Genomic DNA, 15,220 nt, shown 5'->3' on the forward strand with positions numbered 1-15,220 from the left:
AAGTTTGCATTCGTTGAGCATTTTACAATGCATTTTTAAATCCACATACTAAGGGTTGGATGTGCTCTCTTTGCTTGCAGCACAAATTTGTGAATGGATACATTGTGTGTGTGCGTGTGTGTGCATGTATGACTGTAAATACATGAAGCTTTAATCTGTTGGCTTTGGAGGTGTAATGTTGTAATCCTGCACGCTTGCCAGGTTACATCTCTACAACCTCAGCAGCAGAAGTGTGCCGAGGGAGAGAGCACTCATTTTCTCGACTATGGTTCTTGGATAGTAAAGCGTCTGCTCTCATTATCGTCACACTTTGCACAATGCAACTATATATCAGTGTTGCCGTGTCCAGCCACCACCCATGCGGCATTGCCTAGTTCTCTCCTCATTCCGTGAATGACACGTGGAGCAAAGACTTATCAGAACGCACCACGCAGTTGTATTATTTTTCCTTTTGCACGCTGACTTCACCACGGCTGCCACTGCTCTCGTGTGGCAGGGAGCTGAAGTATATTATTAGTGTTTCAATGTGATGCGCGCGCACGCGGCGAGATCCTGGGTCAGCCCCTCCACGCGCCCACCAAAATCTGACCCCTCCCCCCCGACCTCTGTGCTCTTTTGACAGGAGTGCGACCAGGTGCACATCGATGATGTGTCGTCGGACGACAATGGCCAGGATTTGAGGTGAGGCCCCGCCCCCTGTGTCCTGCCGGTGGTGCCGCGGCGAGCGCGCCGCTCCCAACGCTCCGCTCCCAACACTCCGCACTCTCGCCTCGCCCCCCCCCCCCCCGAGGCCGCTCGCCTCTCTCCCCTCTCTTATGAAAACACGGCGCTGCCTGCGGGGCCCCGCGGGGAGCCCGCAGCTGCCTCGCTGAGTCTTGGACAGAACCTCCGCTTTATCTACGTCCTCATCTCATCCCACAAGTTTCGGGATCCCCGCGGATGGCTTCCCATCCGCGCCTGCACCGACCGACGTGTGCAGGTTGCACATGCGCGGTTGTGCAGTCGCACTCCTGCGTACACGCGTGCGCGCAATGGCAAAATAATTGCCCATTTGGCAATGCAGACCGCGGGACGAAGTGCTGTAGTGATCATCTATTATTGGCTGCCATGGAACAGTTTGGGTGTTCCACAAAGACAAAGATCCCCCGTATAAGCTTGACAGACTGTTGAGGCAAGTGCTGTTAGCGAGCACCTATGAAGGCCAGCACGCCACACGAGGGGGTGAGTGGCCAGCTCCATGCCCAACCACCATTGGCTCCCGAGTGGTGATATTTCCACACCGCACCAGGTACTCATTTGAGGTTGAGTCGACCTAGAGGAGGCCCAGGAACGGTGGAGATAATCGTCACTGGTCTTGGCCGTAAGCGGGAATCAAACTCTGGTCGCCGAGTTCGTAGCGCAATGCGCTAATCACTGCGCCACCACTCCCCACAATACACACACTCGGAACTGTTTGGGTGTTCTACAACGGACACACAACTCAAACTGTGTTCGACAACACGGTTTGGGTGGCATGTACTTGCTCTGCAAATAACCTACCACCTCCTACCTCTGATTCCCAGTACTAGCGGCAATGTGTACATGACAGCACACCGCTCGAGGTACTTATTTTAGGCTGAGTGGAGCTAAGGGAGGCCATGTAAGGTACAGATACTAATTGCCAGTGGTGATATGTACACTGAACACACAAGGCGCAAACACACAGACGCACGGTCACAAGTTCATGCTCTCTTGCATGCCATAATGCTCACGCATGCCTTAATTTTAGAATCTCAATCATTGCTCCTTGTCCTGTAGCTTTAACAAAAAAAAATTATGCAGAAATCAGATTTCTAGTTGTCATTAGATTTCTGTTTTTGTTCGTTGCAATCTTTAGAAAACGATACGTAGAATACAATGGGAGTTCAATCTTTGTCCTCGGTTGTTTTTGTTAGCGAACAAAAACATTGATTCTGCGTACGTTGTTATTAAATGGTGCGGCTTTGCCAAATTATATCTTTTTTCCAGTTATTGAGGTTTTCTATAAACGCTTCCTTGGATTTATTAGTATTATTATTCTCGTCATGTCTTTTTAGCCTTTGTACATGACACACCAGAATGTATTTCAGGTAATTTAGGAGATGTTTGCTCACTTGCGCACAATTAGATTGGCCTCCACAACGAGAAACAATGGCCTCTCTCAAGAAGGGTGTTGTGGGATATTTCCCGCATGGCCGAGCGAGTTGATGCTTGATTCTTGACGACGTGCCCATAATGCATTGTCATGGGATCCAGAGGCTAAATTCTGCGACCCCATGGATTCAGAGGCAAGCGCCCTACCTCAAGACCACCCACTCACCAGTGTTGTATATTGTCTTTTGTATTTTTCACAACTCTCTCCCACATTCCTTCTGCTTGGATTATGTGTGTGTGTTTGTTTGTGTATCTGTGTATATGGAGAGGTAGTGTAACGGTTAGCGCGCTGCACTACGAACCTGGCTACCCAGGTTCGATTCCCGCTCACGGCTAACACCAGTAACAATTATCTGAACCGGTTCTGGGCCTCCCCTAGGTCGACCCAGCCTCAAATAAGTACCTGGTGCAGTGTGTAAACATCAACACTCGGGAGACAATGGCGGCCGGCGTGGTGCTGGCCGCCCACCCCCTCGTGTGCTGTGCCGGCCTTTATAGGTGCTTGCTAACGGCACTTGCCCCAACAGTTTAAGGCAATATGGGGGGTCTTTGTCTTTGTATCTGTGTATGTGTTTTTCTGCTAATGTGGCGATTGGTGATGTAGTGATGTAGAAGTCTGTGCACCCCGCTACTAGAATCCTGATGGCCTGGGTTTGATTCTGGGCTGGAATTCACAGCACCAGTTGCAACTGGTGTCTGAAACGGTTTCTGGCCTCCCGAAAGTCAGCTTGGGCAAGCACTAAGGGGATAAAAGTGCTCAATCCATGCCACACTCATAATGCCATGCAGGCCTTACAATCTGGTCTTATCCCTGTTATCTGGCAATTTCTTGAGCAATTTTCTAACATTGTGCTTGGGTCCTAGTCGGCATAAGGAGGTAGATAAAATGTGTGCAATTAATTACACCGCAGGCATGGTGAGTTAGTGGGTTAAAACAAAATCAATAGTGAATGTGATGCCAGCAGTGTTAACTTATAAAGGGTCTCAAGATGCTTCACATGAGGAAAGAAGGTAAAGAAGTGAGGGTTTGGGGTTCGGTTGGGGGAGGGGGCAGTGAGACTCGGGATTAGAGGAGAGAACAACTCCACGGCACTGACCCCCCCCCCCCCCGTCTAACGAGACCGAGTCCAGGCAGATAAAGCAACCAGGAGGCCCCAACACCAATGAGAGTCCCAGGGGCAACGAATGCAGTCGGGCACCAATGACAACCAGGGACATCCGGTGCAGCCAGAGCAGCTGTGATGAGTCCCAGAGTTGTGTGTACTCTTTAATTTTATTTACTATTTTATTATTTTACCAAGTAAGGCCCACTGAGCTGTATAGCTCTTTTTCAGAAGCGACCTGGCCACAAATGATAGCACAACGAAGTGGCTTATCACGTGGCAATGTACAGCAGCCAAATCCTCTTCAACGCATGCTGTGGATTCTAAATGTGGAGGGGAAAAACTGGAGGACCCAGAGAAAAATCCATGTGAGGAGAGAAACACGCAAACTCTAAATATGCAGCAGGCATCAGGGTCGGGATCGAATCCACGACCTCCTGTATTATACCAGTCTCGGAGGGCCAGGGGCCTTCATTAATGCATTCCAGGAGCAGCGGGAGTAGCCAGAGTGACATTTAGTTTGCGATTACATCTATATACTGTTACATTCCAATTATGCAACCAATAGTCTTGCGTTTTGTACATGTGATGAGCAGAGGTTACTAATTTTATCAAAGGTAAAGGTAGGTGAAGCTTAGATGGTATGAGCACGTGATGAGCAGAGGCTAAGAAGATGGCAATGAGGAAGGTTAATGTAGACGCGACCAGTTGCAGGGGCCAGGAGATCGAGGGTGAGGATGGGAGGATGTGGTGGACTGGGACAGGAGGGCAGTGGACGTGACTTCAGAGGAGAGGTGCACAAGAGATTGTCTTTCTCCATGTGCCTCTGAGCAGCCGACCCCATGCAATTATGTGACTTTTTGGCTTAGAAGAAGCAATGACACAACAACGTTGGGGGGCGGGGGGGGGTAAAAATGAAATTGAAAGAACAAAATTTGGTCCTGTATGAATCATAACCACAGCTGCCTTTGTTCGGAGTGAAATCCGTGTGACATTATTGGGCGGTAGCAGGTTTCGAGTGCAGCCTCGGCTGCATTAATTGCTATCGTCTCATCGGCTCAGGGTTTTCGCAACGAAGAGAGACGTCCAACATTGGTGCACAAGGGGGGGGGGGGGGGGTTGGCTTGGCAAATGTTTAATTTCCATTCCGTGGAAATGAAACGGCAAATGACAATACGCCACTGTGAGTCCATCGCTTGTTTTTAAAAGGGAGGCAGTAGAAGCCGGATCATCACCAAAGTGTATTCCTGTGTCATGTTGGTCTGCGGCCACAGCACATTGCGGCTAGATCTCATGAGCCAAACAGGCTCTGGTCTGGAAGTACTTGAATTAGTAACCACCAAGGAACCATAAATTGCCCTAGGTAAGCAGCATTAAGGCAATTTCCTCTCTAAGCCATAATTCAAGTGATATACCTATGCAATACTGAAAGGAGACGGAAGCCCACAAGTGTTGTCTGTCTTGTGCATGTTGATCTTGCGAGCTGCTTTACTCACCTTGGGAATCATTGTATGTGAAGCTTCATTGTAAATTATGAAATATGGTTGCATGCATGTAGTGGGGAGTGGTAGTGTAGCGGTTAGTGCTCTGCCCTACGAACCTGATTTCGATTCCCGCCCATGGCCAACACCAGTGACGATTATCTAAACCAGTCCTGGGCCTCCCCTAAGTCGACTCGGCCTCAAACGAGTACCTGGTGCAGTGTGTAAACATTGCAACTAAGGAGAGACAAAGACTGTGGTGTTGCCCCCCCCCCCCCCGTGCCGGCCTTCATAGGTGCTCGCTAACAGCACTTGCCCCAACAGTCTGTTAAAGGCGATACGGGGATCTTTTTTTTGCATGTACCGTGTATACATTTGGCCTGTATTGTTTCACTTTCCCGCAATTCATTGAATTGTCATGATTCAGGTCCTTCATTGTTCAGCAACAAATTACCTCTCTGTCTCGTTGGTTGCATCTCATTAGATTTGTTCGCCTAAAGGTGGTGCAAGTTACTGGCACGATTCGATGCTGGCATCGCGATATATGAATTTATTTTACTTAATTATTCAGTTAATCATGACACGTGTCATCAACATTTCTCCGAGTATGAAATAAGCTTATGACCTTACAGTGTTGCCATGAGTAAGTATTAGGCATGCACTATTTAATTGGTTCACTGATTCAAATTGTTTCTTACACTCATGACCCATGCAAATTAGTAAGTAGAAAAAGCATACCTAGCCAACCATGCAAAAAAAACTGTTCAACGTTAATTTTTAAAAACATAGTAGAATCGGAAAGTATGTATATGTTCAACTTCTTTCACACCGTACGTGGCCAAGGCGATGCTCAGAAAGTATAATTCACGACATTGACATAGCTATAAAGAAAAGTAAAAACAACACCTCTAATTGTAATTCTTGGCATGTGTCAGAGTAAAGTGGCGTTGACGCAAATGCAACATCCGTCTGTACGTAACTGTTGAACTTCTGATAATTGTTTTTTTTACCCTTATATCTGGCGACAAAACTGACACCTTTTTTACAAGGAGTCATGTTTGCATAGACCACAATACCTGCAGTCATAATGCAAACAAAAAACATAACTCTGAAAATGTGCACTGTTTTTTGTTTGCATTATGACTGCAGGTATTGTGATTTATGCAAACATGACTCCTCGTAAAAAAGGTGTCAGTTTTGTTGCCAGATAAAAGGGTAAAAAAACAATTATCATATTTTTTTTACTGGCAAATGAAGTTCCAATGGTGTTGAACTTCCTTCGCACCATACGTAGCCGACCGTGCTAATCGGTGGTGCTCGCACGCGGCCGTGCGTTCACATCCGCCAATGCGGGGAGAGCCCAGGGCCACCGCTCTGGCCGTGCTGGTTCCGCCGCGGCATCGCGTCGCTGACTTTTGCTTGCGCGCTCGTGCGCGTCCCGCTCCTTGCCGCGTTGCGTTTGGCCGCAGCACGTACAACTTCGCCACGGACGGATTCCACGCGTCGGCGACGAGCGCCAACCTGTGCCTGGCGACTGGCGTGCGCGGCGGCGTCGACTGGATGAGGAAGCTCGCCTTCCGCTACCGGCGCGTCAAGGAGATCTACAACAGCTACAAAAACAACGTCGGAGGCGAGCACCGCGGCCCTTCTCCCGCGGAATTAAACGAAATGCGTTTTGTGGATGGGCTTTTTCCGTTGACAGTGGAGCGCAGGCGAAAATGTCAAAGCTCAACACGTTCGTCGTTTAATGCTGCTCGAATGACGAAACAATATGTAACAAGCGAAGGGTTTTGGAAATGGCCCTACTTCATCCCAGAGAGAGATCTCTCAACTAAGACGTGTTATTGACAAACGTGTGTAGAGTTTTTGTTATTTTTCTTTCCACGGCTGAACTGCTTGGGTATAAGTGTGTTTTTTTTATCATTACATTTTTTAACAAAAATTGTCAATCACGTAATTTGCCGTTTTGTACAGATTGGCCCTCACCATGGGAATTTGGAATTTCCTTTGCTGGCTCGCAGACTACATGAAGTGCTGAGAAATAGAGATGAGCAGGAGATGATATTTGATTTGACTCCATCCCTGTTGTGCTATTAACGGTCATGTCACAAGATGAAATAACACCCTTTACAGCTCCCTCAGTTGCGTCATGTCAGAACTGCTTAGGCCTAAATTTACATGTTCATTAAGCCTGCCACGGTTTATATTTGTTTGCTCACACTCTTAATCATGTTTAGTTTAAGCACTTAATCTGTTATTGCTGTGGATTGTCACAACTATGTGGCGTTTTCAGGTTTCACTTTTTCGCAGTCGATATCAGGCTGACTGATGTCAAAGTGTGAAATATTAAACTCTAATTGCATTTTAAAAAATACTACATAAGCGAAATCGAAATTTTCCATCGCTCTGGTGACGCAAATAATTCATCGCTCTTTGCAAGTGTGAATTAGCAACTTGCCAAGACATTCATACATTTGCAACCCCTCAAATGATTTCACAATTTTCAAAAATAATCGTGTTTTTACATTTTATTTCAGTACTGCGTGTTTTATATCAACGCTTAAACATTTTTTGTTCACTCGACTCCGTTATAGTTTCACAAGCTTGCTTTTTTCACTCCCTCGCGCCGAACTCCACGTTTGAAACACGGGGGTACCCAAAAAGCGGAGAGAGAGAGGGGGGGGGGGGCCCGCGTTATTTTTCGAGAAAACACGAGCGCCGTCGGTGCTGCTCCTCGAGAGTTATTTTTGTAAGCGCCCGCCGTCGCTTTCCTGTTGTTGTTGGAGCAGGCCTCCTCGGGCCACCGAAGCGGGACGCCTGGCTGCAGCTGCGCGCAGAGATCGAGGCCCTCACCGACTCCTGGCTCACGCTCGCCCTCAAGTCGCTCTCGCTCGTCCACTCCCGGTCGGTCAAGACGCCCCAGCGCCACGCTGCGCGCCGCCCCCCCCCCCCTTCCGTCAGACCGCTTAGACTGCTCGCCTCATTGTCTCGTTGTTGTTGTTGTTGTTATTGTTGTTTTTAAAGCTTAAGAATGTTTTTTCAGGCCCAATTATGCCTATGAACACGTCGCCTAGAATGTAAATGATCTTGTCAGGTCTCAGAAGCTAAGCAGGGTTGAGCCTCGATAGTGCTTGGATGGGCAAGCAGCAGGTATAAAACAGGTGTTATAGGCTGCTGCGAGGCTAAGTTATCAGTAGGGGGCAGTGCAGCAAAATTTTGTTGTACAGTACTCGACTGCAATGTATGTGTTCCTGGCCCATTTTTTGTTGTTATCACACTTGCCGAACACAGGCCCAAAAACCCAAGCGGCCAAATAAAATCCACATTTTAGGTTAATGGAGACAGAAAAACCTGACAAATGAGACGGAACAAGCAAGGAGAAGCAATGCGAACAAGATGTAAAAACGAGACTAAGAACATAATTTGTTCTTGAATCAAATCATGGCCTCGTATAGTGGCAAATCCATCGAATCGCCGATGCGATTGAACCGTTACTTGCTTGGGTGATGCCTAACAAGCGGCACCCTCACCCCACTGGATAGAGCGGCGCATTTCTTCCGCCAATAAAATTGCGCGTGCCTTGTGCACTTAATTAACACAACACGAACGACCGCCAGAACTTTTATTACCCAGCTTAACATCACAATAATTAGTAACGGCGGTGAGTTGTATAGATAAAGCGCATACACTTGAGCGGCTGTGGGCTTTGAGTGCTCGCGCGGTGGAAGTAGATTGTGGGCGTTGTTGCGCTAACTGATGCTGACACTTGATGGCTTCTCGCACAGGTCAAACTGCATCAACGTGTTGGTCACCACAACCCAGCTGGTGCCAGCCCTGGCCAAGGTGCTCCTCTACGGCCTGGGAATCGTGTTCCCCATAGAGAATATTTATAGCGCAACAAAAATAGGTAAGGACTACAACTCATCTTCTGGCCAGCTTGCGTGTAACTTGGGTGTAACAGCCACGGCCTGCTCCCTGTTTAGTGCGTCTAATTGTGCTACCTTTTAAAGAATGTCGCAGTGGGTGACACTTGCGCCTCATAGTAAGAAGAGCCTGGGTTCAATGCCTGACTCGAGCACCACCTCTCTGTGTGGAGTTTATATGTTCTCTTATACTGCATGGGGTTTTCTCTGGGTTCTCCATTTATAAAAAAAATCATAAAATGTCACAGGTACTCACCAAAAATCCCAGTCGCATATAATTACCTGCAAACTACCCACTTGAAATTTACAGATAGCAACTTTGCCTCCTACTGAAAAACTTGGCGGGACCCTCTAGGAGAAGAGGTGTGATTCAGTTGAGGCTTTCCTGGGTAAACGAGCACAATTATAAATATTATAGATAGTATAATAGGCCTGTGTTACTTGATTACATTTACTAATAAGCACGATTTCGAATATCTTGACTCGCATCCGCCCTGACCAATTAACTGCCCACACCCGTTTTAATCCAGAATATCTATATCTCAGGCCCCAGCTAGTCGGATATGCAATGTGGTACTGTCCATGAAGTTATGTGGTCAATTTTATTTATTCAAATGTGGGGCTTGGATAATGGTATCGGTCAGAAAGTGGCCTCCGCTAAAAATTGTAACGTGGAAGTCTGTTCAAACTGGACCATTGGCAATCTCTGGATCATAGAGCCATGTAGACATATATTGGCTCAGGAAACATTACCTGCTCACTCTCAATTCAGTTACTGACATTTTATTTGCAGCCGTCTGAAAAGCAGGCAAACCCCCCCCCCCCCCTGCCCGGTTCATAAATATAAACAAAACAGAATAAAGTCTTTCAATTTAATTGGATTTAGGTAAACTTGTTATATGTCATAGTTACAAGGGACAGGCTGCTTTGTTAATGGATTTTTTGGCGAGTGGTTTGTGTCGGTTTGAACATTCTGTGCTATTGCAGACAGTTGGCAGCCCGCTGAAATATTAACGTATTGCATAAACGTGCGTTTTCTCTTCTTGCTTGTAGTTGCATGATTAAGTCCATCACCATTCCTTTAGAACAACATTTTTAATGTTGGCTTTAAATGTCGTCGCTTGAATGTTGGTAACGCCTAAGCATGCCACAAGGGAAAAAAAAACGAGTGCCAAAAAATCTGCGTTCCTTCGAAAGGAAGCTCATTTGCTGGGTGTGGTTGGGCACGCCCCACGATTTTTAAGCAATTTGGTTGGTGGATTGCACAGAGACAAAGCCATCAAATGTGTGAGACACCCACCCCACAGGGCAATGAGATAGTGCCTGTAACAGGTAGCACATCAAATCGTTTTTTTCTGACCTTGTTGGTGGAGATAATTGTGTGAGCTTACTCAAGCCACTCACATTTATCACTACATTATAAAAACAAAAAATCTAAAAAAGCACTGCCATTAAGCAGAATGCGAGTGAAAGTCCATTGATACTCAGTGAGGCATCCCCGGGTGAATAAAATTGTTATTTATGCATTCTCTTGTTTTTGCGAGTGAAAGTATTACAGCATATATAATTTTGCATAAACTGTAGTGTGCTTAGGGTCGCTGAGTAGTATTATGTTGTTGTTGCAGGCAAAGAGAGCTGTTTTGAGCGCGTAGTTTCGAGGTTTGGCAGGAAAGTTGCATATGTTGTGATTGGAGATGGGCAAGATGAGGAACAGACATCCAAGCAGGTAAATAACCCTATCCCTGTGTTTCCCCAGGCAAAGAAAATTGCTTTGAGCGAATTATGTCCCGGTTTGGCCGGAAGGTAGTGTATGTGGTTGTGGGCGACGGCGTAGAGGAAGAACAGGCCTCAAAGAAGGTAAACAAGGAGTCGCAGAGCAAACGACCGCACTGCCAGGCTGTGTCACACTCTTCCCTCGAGAGCCATGCCACTCGTGTCGTCTTAACGGAAAACGACGAAGGTTTTGAATAACGTGACGGCAACGACAATAGTTTTTCCTTCGTAGCGTTGGAGCGAATGTGATAATGCCGTAAATATGAAAGGTGTCGTTCACGAGCGCAGGAAATTAACGTTCGAGTTGGAAAACCGACTGACACGGCAGAAATCTCGGCATTGAATCCAAGCAGTAAACCCCTAATTGTGCCGGATTCTTCTAAGCGTTGTTTTTCTTGAATTTGACCTAGCTCCCATCTGAGTCTAAAATGTATAAAATGTCAGCAATTGACACTTTTAAACCACCTAAAAATTACAGCAAGAGCTGCTGAATCTTAAAGTGTTGGTGCAATAAGCCGAACATTCCAAAGTGATTTTTCATGAGCCTCCTGAAAAAGAGTCTTGAGACTCGAAAGGACATTTAGTTATACGTATTCTTAGAAAATAATTAAAAATATATGTATACATAATATAAAATCAACATATAATGAGGTTCATTGTCAATCCGCTACTCAATTTAGGCCTCCGTATTCCTCGTCGGCCACGGGAGTTGGTTGACCATCCCTCACGACTCTCGTCAGTGTGGGTTAGCGAAGGGAGAGGAGGAATGGCGGTTGGACGACATGGATGGGGGCGGGGGAAGGAGTGGAGCGGTGACCAAGATCGGTTCAGACATCACTCGCCACTCATGCTAGCCACGAATGGAAATCGAACTGGGGTCGTTTGATTGATGGTGCAATGCCCTATCCACAGTGCCACCACTGCGCCCCTTAGAAAGCAACATTACTTAACGAGAATAACAATTCCCAGACTGTCCTGCATGGGGCCAACGTGCTGAGAATTGACACAGCCCCCCCCCCCACCTTTACCATACCTTTGAAGCCCCCTGCACAAACGCCAGCATGAGGGCCTGCGTTCCACCTGCGCCCGTGCAGGTACCACGCTGGCGTGCGCCCTCCTTGCGAGTCCGAGCCGCGCGCCCGGCGCGTTCCCACGCTGGGGTTATGTTCTGGCTCAGTCGCTTGTGCCGTCCGCCCCCGTTTTTTTTTTATTTTGCCGCGGCTTCGCAAGCGCTGGACAACAAAACACGCGGGGCGTCAACTGCGAAAGTTGGGGTTTGCCGAAAGTTTTAACGTATCAGTTTCCACGTTTTAAAGTTTTTTAAGCCGTTCCAAAGTACACATGGGAGAGACGTGGCTTGTGTTACATTACTTTACCATCGGCAAATTCCATATACGTTTGTACTTTTGTTTTGGATGTTTTCAAAGTGTATCCTATCAGAGAGTTTTCAGTGTTTGCTTAAAATCAGCACGAATATTTTAAGGTTAGCGCTCATGAAATAACACGATGTAGATGGAGGTGGTAAGCTTTGATGAAAACATGATCCAAAACTGCTCCTGATGTGCGGTTTTTTTCTTCCCAATTCAAATATGTTTTTATGCCTTTTATTCTATATTTCTTATAAAATCATGTTTAATATGTCGTACGCAAACTAAAATCGTCGTTATTATGTTGTTCACTATGAAGAGGAAAACCTGATCTCCTGTGTTGAGCTTCATGGTAAATTGAGGGGTATCTTTGAAAAGAAGGCTCAAACCTACGTGTATATATTGATTTTTAACCAGCACTCGTTAATCCGTGACTGCATACACTTGATGCCTCGTGCAAACTGGATGACGATGCTATTGCGTAGGTTTTTGCCGTATAGCTCTGATGCGTTTTCGGGTTGCACCGCAAGTTGTTCGGCGTGGTGTCTTGACGTTTCACTGCACGTGCTTGGAACTCCCAGCTTTGCTGACGAAGCTTCTATCACGTGGAGCGAAACCTCGGACGCCGTGCTGAGCAACTGGCGGCACGAACCCCGAAACCCGTATCGGAGCGAGCTAAATAAAGCGATGCCGTTGCACGCGAACGCCGCGAGTGTTAACGGGGACGGCTTTCTTCTTGTCGCCAGCACAACATGCCATTCTGGCGCATCTCAAGCCACTCGGACCTCATGGCCCTGCACCACGCCCTGGAGCTGGAGTACCTGTAGTGCCTGCGCTTGAGTCGCACCGCCGCCACCGCCGCCGCCACTGCTGTCGTCCCGGAGCTCAAGACGCCTGGACTCGGTGGAGCCGAGTGAAGAAGTCTCTTCTTAGCCCCAGGCCGACGGCTTGAGCAAAGCAAGACTTCGCCCGTGCCTCACTCTGCCACGGCGGGGACACGAGAAGTGATTTCTCTTTAACAAACAAAAAAAATCTACAAATAATTTTGTTCGCCCACGGACGAAAGGGGGGGGGACCTATGGTGGAACGGAGCTTACTTGATGTTACCAAGGATTTGCATGGACCCTTTTTACGTCCAAACCGGCCTGGCAGAAAAAGGAGAAGGTGTGCAAGACTCGCGGTGGACTTGGGATGAAGCCCGGAGTGTTTCTTCAGCCACAGATGTGGTGTTTTCTGGGGTTTTTTTATTCATTGTTTCAACAGTGGCTTGATATCTGCTCTTAAGTGCTCAAGTAACAAAAAGGCTACATTACAAATGACAGACACAGGTGGAGAAATCAGAATGTTGACAACTATACGAGAAAAGGGAGGGGGACGGGGTGGTGGGGTGGGGTGGGTTGGTGGGGGTCTGTTATTAAAATGTGTTTGCGAAGATGTAAACCGCTGTAATGTATTTATTGTAATTTTTCACCTCCCCCCCCCCCTCCGTCATTTGCTGAAGGTACGTACAAAAAGGAGACCGGTTCTGAGAGCAAGATGCTTGGATATGTTGTAAAAAACAAACGCAGATCTGCATCGACAATCAAATGTACACTTCCTGCCGTCATTTAACCCATTGTTTAAAATAAAGGGGGGAGATGGAAACGAAAACGAAACATTAAAAGGTCGTGACGTGTAAGTTGTGGGGGGGGGGGGCCGTGTGTCGGCATTGCAAATGATAAATCACGTCAGCACGTGCTTCTGTCGTGCCACGTTTTTCACGAATTACTACTATGTCACAATGCATCGTGGGTAAATATGTAGATACAAATAAAATTAACTTCCGTCCTTGTTTGACCAAAATGCGTCACTCGAAATCAAAGCTTCTAATCATGTGTGACTGTTAATGATGATGGCAGACACGCGGAATTGTCAGTATATATTTTTTAATTGTCGCCTTTCGTGTATCTTTTACTGTAGAAATTGGAAGCTGATTTGTAAATTGATCTGTTACGTGCATTTAAGAGTAACGTATTTGTTGTTTAAAAAAAAGACCTAAGGTTGAAGCAAAAAAAACGTTTTGTAAGTAAAGTATGGAAGTATGTGATATTCCCTTTGTGTGTAGAAAATCAATATTATCAACTTGGACAGCATCTGTCAGCATTTAGAATGTTCTACCTTGTTCGCTGCTGCAGCAAACTGTTTCCTATGCAATTCAAGCATGACGTTTATAGGCGTAGGGATTTTTTTTAAAAATAATTAGACAATATTGACAGTGGTGCCTTTTATTACCAAGCTGTGCGCTGTTCAGCAATTGAGTTGAAATCTCTAATTGTAAGCACTCGAGACTAAATGAACTCTCAACTGTGATTGTGCGATATTTAGTTTTAAGTCCAGCAAATGTTGTGGCTGGCATTAATTGAAAAGCAAAACAAAACGCCTTCTGTTTGGAAAATTATTTGTTGCATTTAAGTTGTTCAACTTTTCCTGTATCTTTCCCAGAATGAATTACTCTGTGTGCGTTATTGAAAGCCGGATAAATGTAAAACGTCTTAACCAACAAACTTAGCCGTGTCCAGTTTGGTGAAATTAATGTTTGCGAAGTTCCCTTAAATCACGGCTGCTCAACTTTTGACGTCACTGGGGTTCGTATTGGAAGCAGATTAAATAAATAAAAAGGGCTCGCGTACCAATTATTTTGAGTGCGAGCTTTGCCGAAAATGAACATCCGCGAATATGAACAAAAGTGGCATGCACGAGTACGAACTATATTGAACTTTACAATTTGCATTAAATTTAACAAGTGCATGAATGTGTTGGCAGAAGGAATTTAGCAGTGAAAGGTTACACATTGAGCAGCCTTGCTTTAAGTGCATTCGGGTCACGCTGTGTACGGAAAGAGGATCGTTTATTGCCACCATATGAATATGAGCTCCATTCTCACCCACGCCAAAATGTCCAAACGTTTCGTTGTTCGCAAAGCATTTTATATCGCTCTGCTGTGTATGTCTGTTGGAAACTGGCTTCTGATGGCAGATTCAAAGGGACATGCTTTTGACTTTTCTAACCTTTGAGAGAAGTACATTTTAAAAACAATAACCGGGTGATCACACGCACTAGACGACGCTTGAGCAAGCCGTCCCTGTTTTCGTGTCGGCGTGGGTTTTGTCTCCTTTTTCCGAGTCAAAACAGCCGACTGCTGCGACATCCAGGCGAAGGGAGACAGAGGCCCCTTTTTCCTCCTGACGTTGACCTCGTAAAAGCTTTGCTTTGTGAACTGAAACATTTCAGGGTGACGTGGTGTAGGAGTTTGCCCTCCTCCATACACACTTCTTCGTTTAGTCACGCGGATGAGCGAGTGGCCGTCACTGAGACCCGAGTGGGACGTGTGACGCTTGCCTTCCATTTGTATTATATATATT

The 15,220-nt window shown here is 46.3% G+C and overlaps 1 protein-coding gene across 18 annotated transcripts in view; it reads left to right on the forward strand.

Moving 5' to 3' along the window:
• LOC144935803 (protein phosphatase EYA1-like) overlaps nucleotides 1-13,183 on the forward strand; it is a 146,427-nt gene extending 133,244 nt beyond the window's left edge. For 16 of the 18 annotated variants that reach the window (XM_078862562.1, XM_078862565.1, XM_078862571.1 and 13 more), the window contains 6 exons: nucleotides 623-681; nucleotides 6,226-6,386; nucleotides 7,546-7,660; nucleotides 8,542-8,663; nucleotides 10,436-10,536; nucleotides 12,566-13,183. In XM_078862562.1, the coding sequence (XP_078718688.1) occupies nucleotides 623-681; nucleotides 6,226-6,386; nucleotides 7,546-7,660; nucleotides 8,542-8,663; nucleotides 10,436-10,536; nucleotides 12,566-12,646 (639 nt within the window). In that variant the 3' untranslated portion in view covers nucleotides 12,647-13,183. Of the gene's footprint in view, nucleotides 1-622; nucleotides 682-6,225; nucleotides 6,387-7,545; nucleotides 7,661-8,541; nucleotides 8,664-10,304; nucleotides 10,406-10,435; nucleotides 10,537-12,565 lie in introns of all 18 variants that reach the window. The other 2 variants (XM_078862560.1, XM_078862577.1) reach the window with 1 other exon arrangement.
• Nucleotides 13,184-15,220: the final 2,037 nt, after the last annotated feature.

This window comes from Lampetra fluviatilis, chromosome 14, assembly GCF_964198595.1.
Source record: "Lampetra fluviatilis chromosome 14, kcLamFluv1.1, whole genome shotgun sequence".
Lineage (NCBI taxonomy): Eukaryota > Metazoa > Chordata > Hyperoartia > Petromyzontiformes > Petromyzontidae > Lampetra > Lampetra fluviatilis.